Genomic DNA, 23,920 nt, shown 5'->3' on the forward strand with positions numbered 1-23,920 from the left:
CTTTCTTCTTACTTGTCAAACATAAATTCTTGACGACAACTAGTCACCTGTAAGAGTTTGCTAATTGTTAGTTTCCAGCTAAAATGTTACAGATTCTTGCCACTAAATTATGTAATCTCTATGCTTTTAATTTTCAGGAAAAAATTCAGAATCGGTAACCTGGAAATTAATCAGCGAGGTAATGATAACAAAGAGACATGAAAACACTGCCTCTGTAAACGTACGTCATTCCTTTTAAAACCCGTTCATTTGCGAATCCACCTATTATCATTATTAAAGTGGAACTGTAGCCTATTGCTGTTGTACGTGGACACCGTTCGCCCCTTGAGTTATTCTAGCTAGCTCAGTTGTTTGTTAAAGAGTGTTAAGCAAGAAATATGGCTCCAAATGTACCTGCTGTAAAACTTAGCAATGGATACGAAATGCCAATTATTGGACTTGGGACATGGAAGGTGAGAAATAGGCTTAGCTGAGGAACATCTCTCAGACCTATTGTATTGGCCTAGTACAATAAAACCTTGTGTAAATTTATAGTTTAGCTTATGGTATAGATATATGAGCAGTCCACCATATAAGGAGACTATGCTTAGGAAACTATTCTTAGCCTACTTCATAATAAGCACAATAATTGGTAAAATTCTAGTTAATTGACTTCTTGCTATCTCGGAAAGGGTTTAGGTTAGGAAAATGAAAGGATGGGTCTAAAGGCTAAAGTATATCCCTGGAAGGTATTTTAAAGTACCCGCCCCCACTCCTTCTCCCTCTAGAGGGCCCTGAAATTTGCCTACTTGACAGGTCTATACCTATTGAAATTTTGACAAAACAACATTTTACCTTAATTTTCAGTTACTAGTTGCTTTTTCTCTGCTTTTAGTTCTGAAAAGGCAATTCCTGTTATTTGAGTAGAATTTTGAGCCATATCAGTGTTTTTTTTAATATAGGAAATGTAGGCTATTTGCATATCTTTTAAACCTTATAAAATGGGATTGACCAAAGCTATGAAGCTGAAAACAATTTTGTTGTACTTCAATTAAGCAGAAGATCTATTTTGCAAGGTTTCACCTTTATAACACACATATTTTTAAAGGTTATCAAAGGTGCCTAAAAAAAGGGACATACTTTAGCCTGTAGACCCATCCCTGAAAGTTTCATTTTCCTAACCTAAACCCTTTCCAAAATAGCAAGAAGTCAATTAACTAGAATTTTATTCAATAATCTTAATATATTTTGCAATAGGAGAGCCTTTATCTTACCTTAAATTGCAGCTCGGAGTGATATGAGGATTACCCATCCTTGTGATGCTCCATGAGAAAAAAAAGAATTCATTTGGTGTAGATTGTGGCTGTTAGATTAGACTCTTGTGGAGGACTCTGCAGCTTCCCAATTGTAAAGGAACTCCTGGCAGAGCCATTCCCTATCAAGGTGGGACTTGAACATGTCAATTGAAGTAGCAGAAACTGTTTCTTCAGAGAGCTGGTGGCTTCTATGTCTACTCGTGGAACGCTGCATGGAGAGCTTCAAAGAATGTCCTCTAATACCAGAATGCAAGGGCTGTGCAAAGAGACCAGGAAGGGTATTTTTAGAGAGGATTTTTTTTTGGTTAAAATAATGTCACCCCTTTTCTGTCAGTATGTCAGCATTGGCAGCTTCAAACAACGTAGTCTTTCTTTGTATGGAAATTTATTCATGTTGCTAACCATCTTAGTGGCACAACACTGGACATCCTCAAGCAACTTCTTATCTTTTTTGAAGAAAGGGGCTGCCAATGACATTCCAACCTCCAGGCATGGACGTACAAGCACCTTATATAACTTCATAAGAACTCTAGGGTGTTGGCTGGAGATGGTTCTTTTTATGATACCAAGGGTTTTATTTGCAGAAGATGAAACAGACTTAGCATGGCTGCTAAACTTTAATTGGTGATCTACAATAACCCCAAGATCTCTTTCATTGGAAACAGCAGAAAGGAAGTTGTCATGAAGGAAATACTTATGATGCTTGTTACTTTTGCCAAAATGAATTACGTGGCATTTGTCAACATTGAAAGTCAGAAGCCACTTGTTAGCCCATCTTTTTAGACTATCAAGATCTGTTTGAATTGATTGCTGGTCAGAGTTAGTAGCCACTTTTCCAACTAGTTTTGAGTCATCAGTGTAAAGAGTAATAAGATTTGAAAGAAGGGTGGGTAATTCATTAACATAGAAGATGAAAACTGTTGGTCCAAGAATAGTGCCCTGGGGCACACCACTTAATACAGTTGTGGGAAAAGAGAAATGAGGAGTTCCTTGCAAATCAAAAACTCTGACACTCTGTGATCTTTCAGACAGGAAGCCCATAATCCACTGTACAACACCTTCGTTGACACCTGCAGCCCTCAATTTGATTATGAGGAATTCATGACAAACTTTGTCGAATACTTTGGACAGATCAAGAAGAATCATGTTGACAGGAAAACCCTCATCAAGCAGTGTAGTCACTAATTCTTATGTTTGGATAAGGTTAGTGTCCACAGATCTACCAGATCTAAAACCATGTTGTGATGTGGAAAGGATATTATTGACCTCAAGATGTTCAATTAGAGCTTTATTAACAAATCTCTCAAGCACCTTAACAACTGCAGAGGTGATGCTTATGGGATGGTAATTCTCTGCTGAGTCTCTTCATCCCTTTTTATGGATCGGGGTTATATAAGATGTTTTCCAATCATGTGGTAGTTCCCCATTTTGAAGAGATAACCGGAACAGCATGCACAGGGGGTAGCTGAGAGCTTTTCGACACTCCCTAAGAAGACGTGGATGAACACCGTCTGGTCCCTTTGACTTATTTACATCAAGCTTCTCAAGGCTATTGAAAACCATTAATTCACCTACTGACAGATCAGGCATAGGGAAAAGCACTTCATACAATTGAGGATCTGGTGATGAGGTGCCTGAATTTTGGGTAAAAAGAAATCTTCATTTCTTTCCTTATTTTTCCAGTTTTTCTAAGAAATTCATGAATTCCTATTTACAGAGTATTTACCCCCAACCCCCTAATGTGCAAATACATGCCCAGAATTGCATTCTGAATCTAAATATAACCTTCATTTGCATCACAAATAAACCCTACCCTATAATATATCAAAACCAGGGTTCTGGAGATATGTGTCTGTCAAAGATAAGAGTAGACAGACTATAGCCTACCATTCCTGCTCAACCCAAAGGCAAATTAGAAGATACAGAGGACATTGCATATTTGTTGAACAGCCTATTTGCTTTTACTTAGGGCTAATAATATAGAAACATTCTATTTATGATCTCACTTTGCTTGGAAAGGAGGATTCCATTTTTCTTTTGATACTTAGAGGTTAAGCTTCTTTATGTGATGACTTTAGCAGGTTGAGCAAAGAATTTTATGCACATCAATGCTGGCTATGTGTATTGGTGTGTGGAAGGCTGGTATCTGAGTAGGGAATTAGCTGACATAGTAAATGCATGAGCAGCTAAAAGAAACTTTTGTTAAAAACCTAATTTAAAACTTGATTTTTCATTGAGTTTGCCCTACTCATTGAAAAATGAAATATGATTGAAAAGACACTGGAGAGGGGTGAGGGCAGGAATCAACTGAAATTTAAATACATTTACAACTAAAATAAATGTAAGTTTTGGGAGAGTTTGAAGAAAACTCAATAAATTCACTCAGGTTAGACAGTTGATACTTTTAAATCAATGGAATATATAAACATTAATTCTTTTTCTTAGAAGCAAGGCTGTATCCAGAGGTGGTTTAACTCCCCTAAAATTTTTGTCAGACTTGTAAAAACATGACAAATGCATACAAGAAAATTGTTCATAAGTTTTTTTTATACGCCCCCCCAAAAAAAAACAACAAACAAACAGATAATGCCTTGCTTAGGAGTCATGCAAGCAATGTTATTTGCCCTTTGATCTATTAAGAAATGGATTGCTGATTGTGATAATATATGGTACTTGTAAACACCACAATGACTCTTGGAGCCTTGACTAAGTCCTGGGCTGTACTTTATTCTTTTGTGGCAAAATCAATTGTACTCCTTACAAAATGACACATCTGTTTTATGCATGAGGGGGTTATAAAATTCCTACACATGGTGCTCTCCTTTTATCTTTTTGTCCAGACTGACCTTCAAAATGAACGGGAATTTTTGTTAATTTTGAAGAATATTCTACCATGGTTTTAGCATAATCTAGACAGGAAAATTTCATTGACAAGGACAACTAAAAAATGCAAATTTAAATGCAATACATAGTAGGCTAATAACCTACATATGTATAAATGCATTTGTTTTCAGCATTTGAGACTTTTTTTAGTGCATGCAGTTTATAAACACTAATGCTGAAATACATTATCTTCGAAGCCATGGTTGCAGTTTTATTTACCTGTTGACTTGTTTAAAAATGGCTAACAGATTGCCACATTGTGTGGTCTTTTTCCATCCAGAATTTAGGGCAATAAAGTTTTTATATATAATTTTGATCTAACCCTATGCCACTATTGCTTAAATATAAAACACAAAATTTGTATGCAAGAAGTCATCAAATTAAAAAAAAAACCTTTTTTTTCACTTGCCTGCCTCCATGGTAAGCCTACCCTTTTTCTGTAGCTAAATTCTTAGACCTTATAACAACCAATACTTAGATTTTCCCAATATGGCACTAAACAAAATTTTAATCTATGACAAAGAAGGGAAGAAGGCTCAGTCAAGATACAAAAATCACCCTTCTTGTGGGATTGCACACAACAAGTGTATCCTTATCCTCAACAATTATGTTTAAACTATGGAGCAAATGTATTGCAGATTGGGAATTAAAGAGAGAATACTTTCATTCTCTAAACAATAATCTATAAAACATCTAGGTCAAGGTGGATGGTACACAATTCAGACAAAACAGAGAATCCCAATGGAAGGAGAGAATAAAGATTAAGGTCCAGGGTAATGCATGCACCTGCAGCACCTCCCTTACCATGGACAGATTCATCAGTATAGATTTTGTTTCTGATTAGGTTATTTTTTTGAACTTTGTTTTGCAAAAATAGTTCTCTCCACATGATGATATGGAATAAGGTTTTTATTCATAAGAATAAGAACAGATTGACAATATGGCCAGCCTATCTCCTCTGGAGGGGTTAACAGTATATAAGGCTGAATATGAAACACTTTACCAGTTTATCTTGAAGAAGCTCTTTCAAATAGCTCAACCAATTAAAAGAGGCTTGTTATTCAGGTATTCTGAACTGAAACAAGTTTTTTAGAAATATTGTTTCAAAATATTTCCATTTATTGCATAAAAAAAAAAAAAAAATTGCTTTAACACAAAATACAAGCTTATATTGATTCAAAATACAAATAAAAACAAGTGCAGAAGTTCTCAAGGATCTTCCACAAATGCAATAAAGTCCACCAGCCATAAAAATACAGATAAAAAGAAGTGTTCAAATTTGAACAACTTGCTAGTATTACGAAAAAAAGACAATGACCCCAAAAAATTAAATGCATAAGAAAGATTAACCAAGTTAACACTCAGTCTAGCATCCTTCCAACCAAATTTAGTTTAAATAAATCAACAATCAAATTGGAATTTGAAGGAAATCTTTTGAACTTTTCTTTGAAATGTCATGAAAAATAAGGTTCCATGAATTCCACCACAAATTGACCACACAAGCTTATTTTGTAAGCCTATAATGCTAAATACAAATTGCAAAACTTATTCATAAATTTTTGTCTGATTTAAATTTGAATCAAATAGCTTGTGGTAACAATCTGTAAGTAAAGAGAGATGCAACTCAATAGTAACCAAAACCCTAAAAAACGGAATTTTTTGTCAATAGTTACAACAAAAAGCATTATAAAATAATTGTAAAATCAGCTTATTGTGCTGATAGTTAGTCTTACCCATCAAAATTTACAAGCCTGGGAAAATTTGCCTGATTTACAAAAAGGGAGGAAACCTCCCAGAAAAGTCAAGAAATCTTAATGAAAATCTGCATATCCAAGAACCCTGTTGTAAAAGGTTCAAGCTCCCTTCTGCAAAAAAAGTGAAATTTTTCACATTTTCTCTACATTGGTCTGTCTACAACATCTCTCAGTGTAAAAAGCATCATATTACTAAGTAATTTGCCACCAACAGAACCCAGACTAATGCCTTGATAATAACCACATTCACTCTTATCACCTTTCTTATACAGTGGTTTAACTAAGATTTTCCTAAAATCATTAGGTATTTCCCCTTTTGGGGGAAAATCATATTCACAATATTCAGTAACCTATTTCTAACCTCAAGAGCCACAATATTTAAGAAACTCATTTACCACACTATCAGCACCTGGACCCTTATTATTTTTTACTCCTTTTAGTACAAATCTTCTTTCACATCCAAGGTATCACAAACTTTTTCATTTTCCTCTATATCTTTTCCTGCAACTCTATCTCAGTTTAGAACATTTGCAAAATGTTCCTCCCATCTCTCTTCAACTCTTTCCATATCACTAATTGTGATACTATTCCTATCTTTAACTAAAACAAGTCTGGATTGACTACTCCCTCTCTAGATGGTGATCTTTACTTTTAACATCAATAACAGCACTCCTATGCACCCTAGAATCTTGTATTGATCTTACCGGCCTTTGGTTTACTATAACATAATCAATAAGGTTTTCTGTCTTGTCATCACGAGAATACCATGTTAAATTATGGGCCATTTTATGACCAAACACTGTATTGGTTATAGCTAAATTGTTATACCTACAAAATTGTAAAAGTAGCCATTACTGTTTTCTTTTCCTACACCAAATCTACCCAGGGTAGGATACCATCTATCTCTATTTCTACCAACCTGGGCATCAAATCTCCTAGTAAAAACACCATATTTTTTTTACCGAGTACCCTGTCTATTTGCTTCTGTAACTGTAAGTAGAATTCATCCAAGTCACTAGTATCTCTGTCAGTTGGTTCTACAGAGGCATATACTACTATAACTGATATCCTGAACTTTTTAGTCATAAATCAGCAATTGGTATTCTATTATAATATCTTCCCAGCTTAAACAAGACAAACGTAGCTTCCTTATTCATTATGAGCCCTGCTCTTGATCTATGTTCCCTATCCTTCCTGCCTGAGTAAACAAATTCTATGTCATCCAATATCATGCTTCCTACCCCAGGATATGAGTTTCTGAAACTCCTAATAAGTCCAGTTCGAATTGCCTGAATTCGCCAGTCAAAATTTCGATACAATAGTCGTTTTTTAGCGTTGTAACATTCCAAGTTCCAATTTTCATGTTCTTTAAATCATTGAAATTATTTAGGCCTCAGGAAAAGTAATGATCCCAGATACCAGTGCAGAACAGGAACCAACTTGTCTTCTCAAGTCTATACCAAAGTGCTTTAGCCGACTTAGAACCAGACAGCAAGAAGTCCCTGGGACCTCCAGCATGAATTGAGGCTTTGTGCAATCCTAGGCCCATCTTGGGCACTATATGGTTTTCAGAACCTGGTGATGCTCTTCTATCAACAACAGTCGAAATCCTGCACAGCCAGTCTCAAGCCTATTACCTCTGACTTGTTATATATATTTATGCCTACAAATATTATATTGCTATGGGGAGGCAGCCCATAGTTGATAAGTTAGCTTGGAAGAGGTTTTTCAGCCCAAAAACGCCCATCAAAACAGACCAAGCCTAGAGGAATTATTCGTTAATCAGAAATTATCAGTTCATGCTGTGTCGTTTATTAGGCTATAATGTCCTCAAGGGGTGCCACTCCTCAAGCAGGAATAAAGTTGACCGTAAGGTCCCCAGTCTTGATGGTACCCCAAAAGGGTAGAGGCAGTCCTTTGAAGAGGTCATTGTCCATAGATTTAGATATTATGCCCTGCTGCAATTGTCCTCCTATAGAAGATCCTCCCGCGATGGTTTTCTGCATCAGCATGCAGTTTAGCCTATTACTGGGAGAAGGCTTGTAACTCACAGGACGTGTGGACACGCTGGTGGGCCTTGTTAAGTGTACATTTGAGGGGCCTTCTTTCTCCTCCACCTTTATTTATAGCCCTGGGCGAGAGTGCCCCGGTTTCTATTATAGACTCCTAGGAACAAGGTTCCCTTATGTTGGTGTCTCCTATGGAGGTACCCTACAAATTTGTAGGGCGAAGAAGTCTTTCAAAGAATAGTAAAGCGCTGTACCAAAATAAGGCCAACAGAAAATAAACCTCTATAATAATTCAAAAACCTCTATAATAATTCAAACTTGGTTTTTAGCACTTGGCAATGCTCTACTATTAACAAGAGTCGAAATACTGCACAGACAGTCTCAAGCCTATTACCTCTGACTCATTATATAGTCATGCCTACAAATATTTGATTAGCCTTTCAGTTTTGTTTCCATGGATAATGATCACTTCTATTTTAATTGCATCCCAGTCCCTCCCTTCTAATCAGTGGTGTCAACTAACAAAAAGTGGGGAGAGGGGGCAAAATATATTTTCAAATTCTAGGGGGTGTGGTGGCTATTTTTTATGCAATGAACATTCTAAAAAAAATATTTGAAATGAAAATAATAAAAAAAAGAGTTTTTGAAAATATAGGGAGAGCAAATGCCCACCTGCTTTGAAAAAAAGAATACTAAGTCCAACTTGATTTATCCTGTTTGAGGACTATTAGATTTTCACCGTATTTTCAGATTTAAAAAAAAATCAATTAGAAATCTAAAATACTTTATCAATGAAAACCAATGTTGAGACTTTGTATAGTAGGCTATTCAAAATATTAATTTGATGCTAGTTTTTTTTTATTATTATTTTGTAATTTTGTTTTAGTCCAAGCCTGGTGAGGTTGAAGAAGCTGTCAAAAATGCCATTGAAGTTGGATACCGCCACATTGATTGTGCCATGGTTTATGAGAATGAAAAAGAAGTCGGCGCTGCCATAAAAGCTAAAATTGATGACGGAACTGTAAAAAGAGAAGATCTTTTTGTTGTTAGCAAGGTACACCACTTCTCTAGTATTACCCCAATTTTAAGCTGGACTTAGATCTAAAGATAATCTTCAAAAATGTTGAGCTGCAAGTAAAAGCAATTTGTGTGAAAATGTCTGCCAGTGATTTCTTATCAGTATTTTTCTCATGATTCATTATGTGTTTAAATCAGTTTTTCTCTCTCTTTCTTCCTTTTTTCTTTATGAGTTTTTATGTATTTTTTTTTTTAAATTCGCAATTTAGTATTGAAAAAAGCTCCCTGAAATGGTTCCAAAATATCTGAGATTTTTTCTTGATTTTCTTGTGGTTGCAGTACGAATTTCCTTTTTTTATTTGTTTGACATGTTTCATAGCGCCAGGCCACTAAAACTTAGGGAATCAAGTGCCACTAGTCAACAATATACCTGTTTCTTCTCCTTAAAGTTGCATCTGTCAAACTTTTCAACAGATCAATAGACTGCTTTTCAGGGATAAATTCACTTCAGAAACTATTTCAAATAGAGGTACAATGTCCAAAAGGACAGCCTAATTTTATAATTTAATAATTAATTATAAAATTATTAAATTAGGAAGTATTAATTTATTTAAGAATTCATTTTCGTGTTTGTACTGAATGGTCTGAAAGCATTCTCTAGGACGTGAAAGATATTATCAATATTTCTAAGTCAGTACCCTAACATGGCAGTTAGTGTATTGTTGAAAAGGATCCCCAGAAGTTGTTCAAGAATATCTGGGTTGGTTCTTTGATTTTTGTTTCTATTTTGATACAAATATCCTACTCCTTTTTATATTTTGCTTGTGTGCATTTTTATATGAGAATTTCCATAGCCCCAGACTACTAATAACTAGTCAACCATTCACCTAGTTTTTTCCTTGAGTTGCATCTGTTTAACTTCCTGTTGAAGGCAGCAGCAGACTGAATTTCAGGGTTAATCTCCCTTCAGAGTCCATTACTACTACTAACAATTCACCACAGCACCAAGCTGCCTGAGGCCAACACAGCTACGCACGCTCCTCCTCCATATTAATCTATTCAAAGCCTCCCTTTTCACCCCCTCCCAGGAAGTTCCCATTTCTTTTAATTCTTTCTTTATGACGTCCTTCCACCCAAGAGGAGGACAACCTGCTTTCCGTTTAGCCCTAGACGGTAGGCCGAAAAGGACAATCTGTCATCCTCCATCTGCACAACGTGCCCTATCCATCTCAATTTTTCTTTCATTATCGCCATAGAAAGAGGGATTGAGCTGCATTTTTTGTACAACCTGTTGTTTGAAATACGGTCAGTTAGTCGAGTACCCAGAACCATCCATAGGTAATTTCTCTTGTAAACATCTAGTAAATTTTCATCTGGTTTACTAATAATGCTACCAAGGTAACTGAAGTTGCCCACCTGATCAATCTTTTCGTTACTCAACTTCACCTTTTTACCTTCACTTATTCCTAGCCTTAGTGACTTAGTCTTCTTAATATTAATTTTCAAACCTATCCTAATACCCTGAACTCGCAAAACCTCTAAACGATCATTCATTTTGCTCACACTTTCAGCAAGGATGCTCAAATCATCAGCATAATCCAAGTCCAGGAAAGTTTCCTCCCCGTTTGATTCCGTGGTCTCCCATTGCCTTTTCTGTGCTCCTTAGAAGTCCGTCAGAATTATCCATATAAAGGGGGATGGGACCCAACCCTGCTTAACTCCTGATTTAATACAAACCCATCTGCTAACTTCGTTTCCCACCTTAACCATAGCAGTGTTATCCTGTACGTAGCACTATTCACTTTAGTGAATCGGTCTGGTAGACCATACAAGGATAAAACCTTTGCTAAAGCTCTTCTATTAACCGAAACGTACACTTGCCCATAATCTATAAAACTAAGGACCAAAGGTGTTTGACAATTCAGGCATTTCTCAATTATTAGCCTAAGTGTGAAAATTAGGTCGACACATCCTCTACTCTTTCTAAAATTGCAATGTTATTCCTTTTTAACCTTGTCTAAAGCATCTCTCTGTCTAAAAATTATCATATTACTTAGTAATTTGCCTCTTGTATAGACCAGGCTAATGCCTCGATAATTACCACACTCACTGTCATCACCTTTCTTATTCAGTGGTATGATTAGGGTTTTCTTAAAATCGCTAGGTACTTCCTTTTTTTTCAAAAATCATATTCATAATCTTGAGTAACTTTTTTCTAACCTCAGAGCCACCAAATTTAAGAAACTTATGTACCACAGTTTCAGCACCTGGAGCCTTATTATTTTTTAATCATTTTAGTACTTTTAGTACAAAACTTCCTTCACATCCAATGTATTAACTCTTTCCGTATCACTAATAATAGCCCCATTCCTATCTCTAACTAAAACAAGTCTGGATTGACTGCTCCCTCTCAATTTATTAACATGCCAATATAATATTTTACTATTATACCGTCTAGCTGCGTCTTCCAGATCGTCGGCAATTTTATCCATGGCCTCCACACGACTCCTTAGTTCATATTTGAATGCCTTCGCCGCTTTCTTTACATTCCTTTTGTTTTCATATGATCTATCACTCAAATAATTCTTGTACAAGTCCCTTCTCCTTTTTAGTCAAATTTAAATTCTAGAGTTTAGTATTCAACTGTTCCTGGAAAGTTTCTCTCAACTTCTCATCCTGGAGTCTACCAACATCATAACCTCCCCGGAGGTAGTTACTTTTCCGAAATTCTGGCTTTGAATTAGCCCTAGACATTACTGGATGATGATCTTTACTTTTAAGATCAATAGCAGTACTCCTATATATCCTTGTATCATGTGTTGATGCTGCCAGTCTTCGGTTTACTATAACATAATCAATGATTTCGCTGTCTTACCATCACGTGAATACCATGTTAAATTACGGTCCATTTTATGACCAAACACCGTATTAGCTATAACTAGATTTTTATACCTACAAAATTGCAGTAGTCTGAAACCATTACTGTTTTCTTTTCCTACGCCAAATTTACCTAGGCTAGGATACCAGCTATTTCTATTTCTACCGACTTGGGCGTTAAAATATCCTAGTAAAACATCGTATTTCTACCTGGGACCCTGTCCATTTGCTCCTGTAACTGAAACTAAAATTCATCTGAGTGACTAATATCTTCGACAGCCGGTTCTACAGGGGCATATACTACTATAACTAATGCTCTGAACTTTTTAGTCATAAAACGAGCAATTAGTATTCTATTATTAATACCTTCCCAGCCTAAACAAGAATTAACAGCTTCCTTATTCACCATTAGCCCTACGCCTTGTGATGTACCCCATCCTTCCTGCCAGACGAAAAAAAAATTTATATCACTTAAATTCATGCTTCCTACCCCTGGGATATGAGTCCAGTTCGAATGGTCAGAAAAAAAAAGTCCAGTTCGAATGGTCAGAATTCTTCAGTCAAAATGTCGATACCATAGTCATTATTTAACGTCGCAACATTCCAAGTTCCAATTTTTATGTTCTTTAAATCATTGAAATTGTTTTGGTCCCAGGAAAAGCAATGATCCCGGATACTAATGCAGGACGGGGATCATATTTCTTCTCAAGTCTACACCGAAGCGCTTAAGCCAGCTTGGAACCGGACAGCAAGAAGTCCGTGGGATCTCCAGAAGGCTTTGTGCAATTCTGTGCCCATCTTGGTCACAACTTGGTTTTCAGTACTTGGCGATGCTCTTCTATCAACAAAATTCGAAATCCTGCACAGACAGTCTCAAGCCTATTACCTCCGGCTAATTATATATTCATGCCTACAAAAATTATGCTACTAGGGAGAGGCAGCCCATAGTAGATAAATTAGCTTGGAAGAGGATTTTCAACCCGAAAACGCCCGTCAAAACAGACCAAGCCCAGAAGAATTATTCGTTAATCAGAATCCTGTGCGAATCCTGTGTCGTTTACTAGACTATAATTTCCTCTAGGGGTGCCAGCACTGCAAGGTCCCTAGTTTTTCAGGTATCCCGAAAGGGTCGAGGCAGCCCTTTGAAGACGCTATTGTCCATAGATATGAATATTTAACCCTGCCGCAGTTGTCCTCTTACATATGATCCTCCCACGATGGTGTTCTGCGTCACCAGGCAATTTAACCTATTACTGGGAGAAGGCTTGTAACTCACAGGACGTGTGGATATGCTGGTGGGCCCTGTTGAGTGTACATTTTAGGGTCCTCTTCCTCCCCCCTGTATTTATGGGCCCGGGAAGGGTGCCCCAGTTTCTATTATGGACCTCCAGGGACAAGGTTTCACCTTGGTCCGTGCCTCCAATGGAGGTACCTTACATATCCCACCTTGTTGAAGAGAGGGTAAATGTACCTTCAGAAAACAACTGCTTTACTGCAGAGATTTTGTCATTTACAGGTTGTAGAGGTACCGAATTTTTATTACAGCTTGCCCTTGAGGCTCTGTTTTGAGTCCTCTAGAGTTGTGTCAGCTGGGTTTTAGGAGCCCCTGCAAGAAGTGAGCATCGATAATTGGAAATAAGCTGTTTTATTATGGAGAAGCAGTAATCTTACAACGAAACCGAATTGTTCAGAAGGGAAGATAAATTGGTTGCATTTTAGTATAGAAATGAGTTTTTGATCGTTTAGATGTGGCAATGTTAGTAATAGTCTTCAGTTTTCTTATTGCAGTCACAAGATGCAGCATGAAAACTGCATTTGATGCATTTAAAAAGTAATTTTTCTGTAAATTGTGTGTACCAAACAGCTGTTAATGTTTTGGTGGTAAAACATTTCCATAATACTAGTATTGCTCATGGCAATTCTTTTTCTTATTTTTGTCACCATTAAGTCCCGATTTATTCTTTTTGATGATAGGGTTTATGTATGTAAAATTGAATGTATGTCTGTTTTGTGTCCTCCGAGTGCCATCCGACTCACACTGTTCATCCGAGTGCCACGAAGCTTTGTAAAGTTGCCGAGTACACACTTGCGAATTTTCTCCCTAAAGTATAAATCCTCCTCCCCCCCACGACGACCCTCTTAATACTTTTCGCGCTGGCTGAGAGATCCTAGAACACAAATGTTTGACAGCTGCCCCCATTCAAGTTATTCAGAATTTCGGGATGTTAATTATACCCAACGGCTGAGTTGATAGTCCTAACCTAATTTTTCCATTACTTTTTTAATTTAAAGATTGTTATTTTACATATGAAAAAAAAAAATCAGGGGGATTTTTCACGGGGGATTTTTCTTGGAAGGATGGGGGGAGATCTTTTAAATGTTTTCGAGTTTATAAATATGACAATTGTTAATAGGCAGGGGAATTTTAACAAAAGGGGGAATTTTAACCAGGGGGAGGGAAGAATTTTTTCTCGAACTGCTTTTCTTTTGAGATCGCAGTGACGCTCATAGGGTAAGCTAGTTCAACATATTTGTGTGTGAATTTACAGCGTCTCACTATTCAGTTCAGGTTTTTTTTATGTAGGAAATAAGTTGCTTACTCCTGAATTGTTCCAAGTTTATAGAAAAAGAAGTTCGAGTAGTTTTTTTCTCTCGCTTGGCCCTCACTTACCACCCTCATTTTTGAGTTTGGTCCTGTTTAAAGTCCGTAATATAGTTGCAGTAGAAAAGTAGTTCAATACATACAGGCAGTTCCAAATATTAGAAAAGAAGTTTAGAATCCTCTCTTCCTCACTTTCGAGGGCAGTTTGAGTTGACTGCAGAGAAGCTTTGAGCAAGATACAAACATCTTGTGGTAAGTCCGAAATTGGCTTGTTCTGAAAAATACACTCAAATATTGCAGGCCTTGTCTGCTTAGAATTTTTTACAATCTGCCAAAGTTCATCCTCTCATCAGGTTTTGGTTTCACAAACTTTTAAAACTTCTTCCTGGTACTTAAATTGCATCGGCAACCATGGGTCCGGGGAGCGTAGGGCTAAACAAATTCCCACATAACCTCTTAGTTTCAAATGCCACGGAAAACCCCTGGTTCTTCTGTAAGATCAAGAAGAAGAGAAGCTCAACGAGGAATTGAATGAGCGGCTTGAGGAGTTAGATCACTGCCATATCTTATATTTGTCATTAGATTAATAATGATGCCGCATTCTAAATAAAGATAGATATGATCTTTATTTAAAAAATTGCATCAAAAGCCATGAAGGTTGGAATTCAAATTTCAATAAGTAATAACAGGACAGACAGAAGAGCATAAAAAGTAACAGAATTAATAGACGGCCAAAGAATGCCAATATAAAATTCTGAATGTTTGAGTGAAAATTCATTCGTCAGTCATTTAAACTGAGATTAGTCATGACATGTTAGAAAGGTAAAAACAAGTGAAACTCAATAGAAAAAATGGAAAGATTCAGTAGAAAACTCAATAGGCAAATTAAAAAAAAGGAAGAAGGAAAAATTAGTGAATAAATACAAAATATGGCCAGTGTCTGTACCAACTAACAAAAAGAGGGAAACTGGCGGTATGTTCTACTTATTTTTTCCGTATAGTATGGGGCAACGGTGTTTTCATATCTTGAGATATGGCGGCGAACAAAGCACGAGGTAGGAATAGGTGGATGAGTGGCCCGTGGAAGACAGCAATCTGGGTGGGGACTGTCTTTTTGAAAAAATGTGTTCCATGCGAGGTTTTGTCGTTTTATTTCTTTTTTTTAAGCGGAGGCACAGCATACCTCTCCTGCACCGAAGAGCTTCTAACCTAGCGTTTTTTTCTAGAAGTAGATTGTGAAACTTCACCTTCTTCCAAAATTGTTCGGAAGGCTCTGTTTTGGATATATTTAGTGTGATTCTAGGGCATATCAGAAAAACTGAGTCACACGCATGCGAGTGAATTGTGCTTCAGAAAAATCAAAAATCACTTTTACGACCTTGTGGTAGGTAACACATTAATACGAATTATGGTGGAAATGTAGGATTCTGGTAAGACCTGCTTTAACTTGCGTTGTTTTATGGTGATTTTTTAATGTTTTTTTTTTTACATACATTGAAAATATTAAAAAAATCAATTGACGTTTTCCCGAATAAAAATAAAACATACCATTCTTGGTAAACAATGTAAAATTATCTACAAAAGAAGAGGTATTTCTAGTGGGTGTGGTAATTGGTTTCATTAGATTCAAAAGCAACTGTCCCTTAAAATGCTTATCTTATTCTTTATAGAGCATTAGGGATGGCAGTGGACAATATTTTGTAATAGAAAAGCCAGACACCACTTGAAAAAACGATCTAAAACTACCTATCGAGTTCGACCTATTTTAAGTAGCTGCAATAGTTGGCTCATTCAAAAAAGCTGTGATTTACTAAAATGTGTATCTTAGGCTTTGGAGGTCACTGCGGTTTGTGTATGTCTTTGTATCTGTTCAAAATTATTTGGATTTAGGCTTAGTCGGAACACTAGCCAAGACGCTTGTTTTTTTTTGGGGGGGGGACAATGGACCGACTGGCTGGTCATTTTTACTGACTAATTTGGGTGATATTGCTATTAAAATACTTCATTTCTTTCGTGACTGAGACCGATCTTCATCCATTGACTTAGCGTCATTTACCCCTCCCCCCATTTGTGACGGTCGTGATCAGAAACACATGTTTAACAAAAGAATCATCAAATGGAAAAACTTATGATTTAATAACAGAGCATTAAAATCCAAAGGAAACCAGTAAAAGCTATGTTGCCTAGAGTTAATTTTATGAGATGTTTCTTTTTATACTTAGCACAGACATATATTTCAAAAGTTTGTTTTCTTTTTCAGCTCTGGAATACATTCCATCAAGTGGATTTAGTCATTCCTACATGCAAGAAAACTATAGAAGATCTGGGTGTCGGCTATTTAGACCTATATCTTATCCACTGGCCAATGGCATATAAGGTACATTTTAATTATTTTGTTTTCGCGTATTACTTCTCCACTGTCTTAGTGGATATGAAATCAGTCACTTTTGGATTTGTGGTAAATCCCTTCTTAGTTTAGTCCCATAAACAAAATTATTGCCAGTAATTTTTCTCGTCAGTTACGAGCAGTTTAGATGCATAGGAGAAATGGTCTCTCAGTCTGTAAGACAAACTCCTTGACTGGAAACGTTTTACTGACGAGGTTGTTTTTAGCCTTCAACTTTTGGAAAGTGTATTTTTTACTGAATATCACTTATTTTTGGGGTGAAGTTCCATTGAACGCCTAACCTGTGGCCATATCGTTGACAGAAGCCAGTGATTCTACTATCCTTAAATTTTTGTGTTTCCTTGAATTTCCCACAAAGAAAATTATGCTCTCTGGAACATTTTAACGAAATAATGATTTTGATTTCGTGTTACCTTTCGTATATTAACGCGCGGTAATGTAGGTAGCCTATTGTTTGGGGAGATTCGAAGAATCCAGTTTTAATCAAAGGATAATGGCAGTAGCCTACTGGCAGAAGCTGATTAAATCACTCTAGCTGTGCAACGAACGCATGTCCATCCTATTTATACGTTGATGTAGATCGTTCTTCCTGCGATTTACATTTGTATTATATTGCAGATTCCATTCTGATTTCAAAGATTTGGAATAACAAGATGTGCAGTAAATTAAAACTACAGAGAAGATTACTTTTAGCTTTCAAATTTTTGGAAAGTGTTTTTTTTTTTTACAGAACATTCGCTTTTCTTTTTAAATTCAACAAAAGACATCAACAAAAATTTAGTGTCGTGGCAGAATTATGTTTTTAGCCTTACTTGTTTAGTCTTGTGTAGTAACATTACTAAGATTGTAGAATATCGTTGGCAAACTTACTTACAGAAAGGCCAAGCATATAGATTGTGACATCCTATATCTACTTACTTACTGGCAAACTTAGCCAATTATATAGGAGGATTTTTTTTGTCCAAAGAAATAATCAATAAAGTGACCAAAAAACTTGCTTTTTTATTGCTAAATTCGCGGTGGCGGGTACATTTAAATATCTTATTTAATGCTAGTCTTTGACATAGCTCAATTACGAGGTTGACTGTAGAAGCTTCTTTTAAGTTAGAAGTAATTGAAAGAGAAACAGGGATGACTATGCAAGGAAGATCGTTCAAGATTGAAGTGCAACGTCGAATGAAGCTGTTCTCCAAGTGCTCTTTTCTCGGTGGCTCAATCTTAAGACAATTAGAGTAGGCTTTGTGCCTTCGTGTCCGTCTTGTCTGTTGGACAACGGGGACAGTTCCAGTCTCTTTAGCCTTCTTCTGATATCCAAATTAGTTAGGCAACAAGACCTGTTATATTTTCTTTTTTTAAGCCTGGTCCAGCATGGAATAATCGTGATGAAAATGGAAAAACTATTTTTGATTTGAACACTGATTATCTACAAGTGTGGCACGAATTGGAAAAGGCTGTTGATCAAGGCCTAGTAAGGTCGATAGGAGTGAGCAATTTTAATAGTCAGCAATTGGATAGACTTATTAACAATGGTAGAATTAAGCCTGTTAATAATCAGGTATTATGTCTATTTGAATAGGTTCATGTCTTTGTTCCATTTTGTTTTGTGTGTTGCGATAAAAATAGTAAAAGTCAAAAATATTGTGTGTGTATTGTATAACTGTTGCAGGCTTTAGCAATCGTGAAAACTTGCTTACTTATAGACATAGCACATTCACGAAGACCCCCATCCCCCATGCAGGGGTTTCTGAATAGAACACTAGTTGAAAAGCACTAAAACATAGGATTCCAGACTGGGGCGTAATTTGCTATGTGGTAGGGGGGCTGTTTTCCCTCCCAGATTTGTTGCCCCCCGCCCCCTAGACCCCAGTTTGCCCTCCAGCTGAAATTTAGTTTCTTCCAACATCTTGTCAAAATTAAGACAAACTTGCGTAATTCAAGCATCAACAGAAACAGATTACTTTTTTTGTTTATTAACTTTATAGTACTTTTATAGTACTAAATAGAACCTTTATAATGCCAAATGGCTTATTTCTTAGTTTTTATTGTAATTTCCACTTGATTTTGAGAAATTGGCTCCGACCCCCCCCCCCCCCATGATTTTTACAAAATTACGCCACTGATTCCTGGGATGCCCAGACCCTGGTTTATCAACCAGGGTTGCTCTTAATTTGATGTAGGCTTCTGATAGTTCTTTTTAGATAATTCAAAGGCAATATCCAACTTGAAAAGTTTTGCTGTTATAATTTCGCTAATTTTGATGTTTTGAAAACCATTAAACATTTTTTTATATTAGCCAATAAACTTTGAACTACTTTTATTTGAACTTCCCTTTGAAGGCATTCATGGCCTTTGTTTCCAAAATTTGCATAAGACGTAAATAGAATTTATAGTGTAGTGGGCAAATTACACTCTTAGCCCAACTTGTTTAGTCTTACGAAATAGGTGGAATTGTAAAATTGATCATAGTAAACTCACCAATAGAATGGTCAAGCACATACGTGAAAGGCCCCTCTCACCCCATGCAAGGTGCTTCTTTTATGAAACCATTTGACAATTACCAAAATAAAAGATTCCTGGGATGCCCCATAGGGGCGTAATTTGCTATAGTGCTGGGGGGCAATTGCCCCCTCCAGGCTCCAGTTTGCCCCAGACACTAGTTCCCTCCTGTCTGAAATTTAGTTTCGGCAAAAAATCTTGACAAAATAAGATAAGCCTGCATAATTCAAAAGTATCCACGCAAACAGGTTATTTGTCTTTAGTATATCTTTGCCTTTATGGTATTATAAGGCTCATGTTTCGTTTTTCTCTGTCATTTCACTTGATTTGTGTTTGTCCTAGAGGTGTATTGCTCCTAAAATATTAAAGCGTTGGGCATAGCCAGTGAAGCTGTTAATTGAATGTTAAAATTATGTGCTGTTTGGTGCTCTAGTATCACGTTGGGAGTATATAACTCTTAAATATGGTGAATGCATCTGCTTAAATGTTCAAATATTGGGTTGTTCGCTGTATAATTATATACGTTAACTTAAGGGTTTGTGACTTATAGATCTGTTCTCCATGAGTACATTTTGTCTGATGTTATTGTCCTTGATTGTGATTATGTCTTATGTGCTTATGTATAATTATATACGTCAACTTAAGGGTTTGTGACTTATAGATCTGTTCTCCACGAGTACATTTTGTCTGATGTTATTGTCCTTGATTGTGCTTATGTCTTTGGGTTGCTTTAGGAAAATGCTGGAATGTTTCCTGCCGATGAAAATGGGAAAACATTGTACTCATCTGTTGATTATGTTGATACGTGGAAAGGAATGGAGGAGTTGGTCAAAATGGGACTTGTGAAGTCAATTGGTATTTCTAATTTTAATTCAGAACAAGTTCAGAGGGTGCTTGATGTAGCTACCATTAAACCGGTCAACAATCAGGTAAGTAGATAAGATACGGTTTATTAAAAAAAACAACTAGTTTGAAAAACATGTACTAAATGTGCGTTTTATATCAAACAAAAAAGATAGTAGTAAAAACTAAATGGCATGAACCAGAATAGAGTCGTTAACAATTTATACCCAAACAAATAAAACAAAACAAAAAAGAAATTGGTCGAAACAGTAAAACTAACTAAAAAGTAAATAAATGTCAAAAGTAAATAATTTAGATATAGATAGATACATAAATAAGTACATAAGTATATATATATATATATATATATATATATATATATATATATATATATATATATATATATATATAATATATATATATATATATATATATATATATATATATCAAAAGCAAAACAAATAACAAAGCATATTAAAACAGAATACAAAGCCAAAAAGAAAAGCATCTAATCTATATATGCATCGATCTGAGTAATTGTCGTTGGGTTACAACGTTGAAGCTGCAAACCCAGACCCTTTAAATATTTTCCCTCGGAATCAGAAAACACCGAGCACTCCTGTAGAAAATGGTCCAAATTTTTATCCTAACAGTTGAAAGAGGACAGGCATAAACCCTTCCAGAACACTCTTGCTATCAAATAACTTTTCCCTGCTCTGAATTGATAGGCAATCTGCCTTTAATTGTATCCATTGACATAGACCTTCCTCGGTAAATTGAACTTAAATAAACTTTGTCTCCAAAAACAGATTTTGCCTGATTGTATTAGTTTAATGTTTCTGAATTGCCAACCAGTCCCCGCCAGTATTGAATTTCTTCACCCTTTAAAATAGAACACACCTGGGTTTCTAAATATTAGTCTCATTTCTTTAGCCTTTTTAACTTCAACCGGTTTTTAAGTATCAAATTATGTATATGTTCTGGCTCGATCAATGAATAGATCCTTTGACTGATCGATCCCATGATTGAAGTATTTTATCCTTTTTCTGAAAGTTACAGCTGCAGGATTAACGTAAAATCGCTTGATTCAGAGGGAACATATACCTTAAGTATGTCCAGATTATCAATGATTATATTTTTACAATAAAAAAAGGTGTCAAACTTAACTTATTAGTTTTTACTATTTAATTTTTTTCGCCTGAAAGTGGCAACACTGACAGAAATGTGATAATGCCCTAATAAAAACACTTCATAATATTGAACCTTCCAGCAGAAGAATCTTAGAAAATCGCAGGTTTATGAATAGAGCTAAGATGGGCCCAGGTGGCATCCATTCCATTTTGATGTCATTGATACTATATGCCAGCGAGAAAGTACGGATCAAAGTGGGCCATATCTGGCTAGCTGTAAATTGGTTCAAACAAAAAGATGCATATATCATTGGATTCGCTTGTCTCAAATCTATCCATTCAGTGAACCAAAATTATGACATTAGTAAGACTTTTTCTTAGGAAAGGATCTAATTTGCTTTAGAAAATCTGGAAATTGTCTTTTTCAACTTATTTTCAGTGTAAAAAACATGCAGACCAAAGCTTATAAATGTAATTAGGCAGATGGATAGAGTGAATCTCAGCTAGAGTATGATATCAATAATGCCATCTTTCATTGTTGTTTTAAACACTAAGAGAACAGAAAAATAACTTACTAAAGATTAAATAGGGAACATAAACCTTAAAGATACTGTATAACACCACGGCTTGGAACTGCTACCTGTGAAACTGAGAAACTCAACGTAAATTTTATTGCCATTTTTAATTCCATTCTCAAATTTGAATCAATAGCATTTTCTCCCTCTTTGGGGCAAATTGTTTACTGCAGTACAAACTTTTTTGTCACTAAAACCTTTATTTATGTTTGAGTGTACCTTCGCCCAATTCCCTATGACCATTCGTTTTCTATACTATAGAAAACGAAGCTATATATGGGTCAAAATCTGAATGCGGTAAAAAGGGGTAAAAATTGAGTTTAATAGGGTTAAACGTAGTGTGAAATGGGTTAGAAAGTAAAAGGGAATAGAGTTTATTAACAAAAGTTACTAAACTTTTGACACCGTTCTCGGTGAGCGTCCATTCGGTATGTGAAATAAAGAGGGACCTTTGGACTAAACTAGTTGAAGCGCCTGGGATTAACATAATTTTCGGGCTTGGTGAAAATATCCTTTGTTCGGCAATTAATTAGTGTGAATTCTGTTAAATCAAAGGAAAAAATGTTCCTCTCTTTAAAGTTAAGGCCCTTATTTAGATTGATTGAATTTTATCGGAGAGTTCATTTGAAAGACCAGAATGCCTTTTGGTTGCTCCAAACAGTCTAATAAAAGATAAGTAAACCTAGGGAAACTGGTGAAGGGACTCATAAAATATTTTCACCCCCTAAGGGAGTAAGCTGCTTGTTTAATTTATATTGGGATAATAAATCGTTGCCTCTTCTTCGTCAGCATCTTAAAATTGAAGCGTGAAGGCTACTTGTTTCCAATCCTCGTCTTAACCACACTGTAAATCCTCAATAATGCTAAATAAATAAATAACTAAATGACATTAAACAAAATAACTAAAAAAAAGTTTGAAATACCATACTTTGGTCCCCAATATATCCTCTTAATGAACTCCGTAAAATAAGATTCCTCACTGTTTTCGGTTAGCTTCAGATGATCTGACAAAAACGGCAAAAACAACACTTCTCAGCAGGGCCGTACCCAGAATTTATGTTCAGGGGAAGGGATACAAAAAATTCTTCTTGTGGGCTTAGTCTAACGGCCAACCGTGAAGACAGTCACTCCGCCCCTTGCGAAGGAGGACGCGTCCCCTAGGCATACTTTGTATCTTTAAGGTTTTTTTTTTTTTAGCAAACCAATTTTTTTTTTCATTAGCAAACCAAGTATTTATGTACGTAATATATCTACAGAGCCGACCAAGAGGTTTTTTTCAAGTAAACTAACTACCTACAAAACTAAATCTAAATGACGATTTTTCTTCCCCGCAAAAATGTCTGACTTTTTTGTGACAGATATCAATGTCTCTATGGATGTTGAGCAGGGCTAAACAACTCAACCTTTCTTGTCCCGCTGGATTTCTAAGTCAGGTTTTTAACCTTAATAGTGTAGACAAGCTTGTTTCCGGAGTAGCAGTACTGATAGGCAACGTTGCAAGGACAGTCAATGGAAGATAAATATTTGGGGAAAAGGTGGAGTCGCATTCGTGAAGAGAAGATGCAAAACAAGGAGGTCTTTTTTGATAGGAAGCTTTCATATTTGCTGCACCAAAGTTCAACCTCTTGCTTCAAGCAGTCTGGCTCGGAAAGAATATCGCCATATGACTCAAGCAATGTCACCAACTTCATGTTTTTGTGATCAACTGATACAATCTTCGAAGTACAATGATGCTGAGATGAGACAACAGATTCTGGCGGAGCTATGCTGCGAAGAGCGTGTGTTGAGTTGACTAGAATGGGAATCGAGTTTAGCGTTTTCAAGTTTAACCTGAGCATCAGCTGCCGATTCCGTGTTATTTAAGCCCGTAGGTGCAGATGAATAATCCGCAGACGACCCGCCAACGTCACTATTAGAAATAACTCACATTGTTCGCTTGGGTGCAAAAACGATGCTATACCACATTTCATTTTTCTAATCGCTCTTCACTTAACAAAGTTGGAAACTAAAATTGCAAAACAAACTGTCATGT

General features: G+C 36.2%; 1 protein-coding gene across 2 annotated transcripts in view; it reads left to right on the top strand.

Moving 5' to 3' along the window:
• The first annotated feature begins 230 nt into the window (after positions 1 to 230).
• The window catches only part of LOC136024844 (aldo-keto reductase family 1 member B1-like), a 39,803-nt gene continuing 16,113 nt past the window's right edge, over positions 231 to 23,920 (top strand). The window contains exons 1-4 of one of the 2 annotated variants that reach the window (XM_065700341.1): positions 231 to 452; positions 8,828 to 8,995; positions 16,698 to 16,814; positions 18,202 to 18,399. In XM_065700341.1, coding sequence (XP_065556413.1) covers positions 378 to 452; positions 8,828 to 8,995; positions 16,698 to 16,814; positions 18,202 to 18,399 — 558 coding nt within the window. In that variant the 5' untranslated portion in view covers positions 231 to 377. Of the gene's footprint in view, positions 453 to 8,827; positions 8,996 to 16,697; positions 16,815 to 18,201; positions 18,400 to 20,074; positions 20,270 to 23,920 lie in introns of both variants that reach the window. The other variant, XM_065700342.1, reaches the window with a different exon arrangement.

The sequence above is a fragment of the Artemia franciscana genome, chromosome 3 (assembly GCF_032884065.1).
Source record: "Artemia franciscana chromosome 3, ASM3288406v1, whole genome shotgun sequence".
In the NCBI taxonomy this organism is placed as follows: Eukaryota; Metazoa; Arthropoda; class Branchiopoda; order Anostraca; family Artemiidae; genus Artemia; species Artemia franciscana.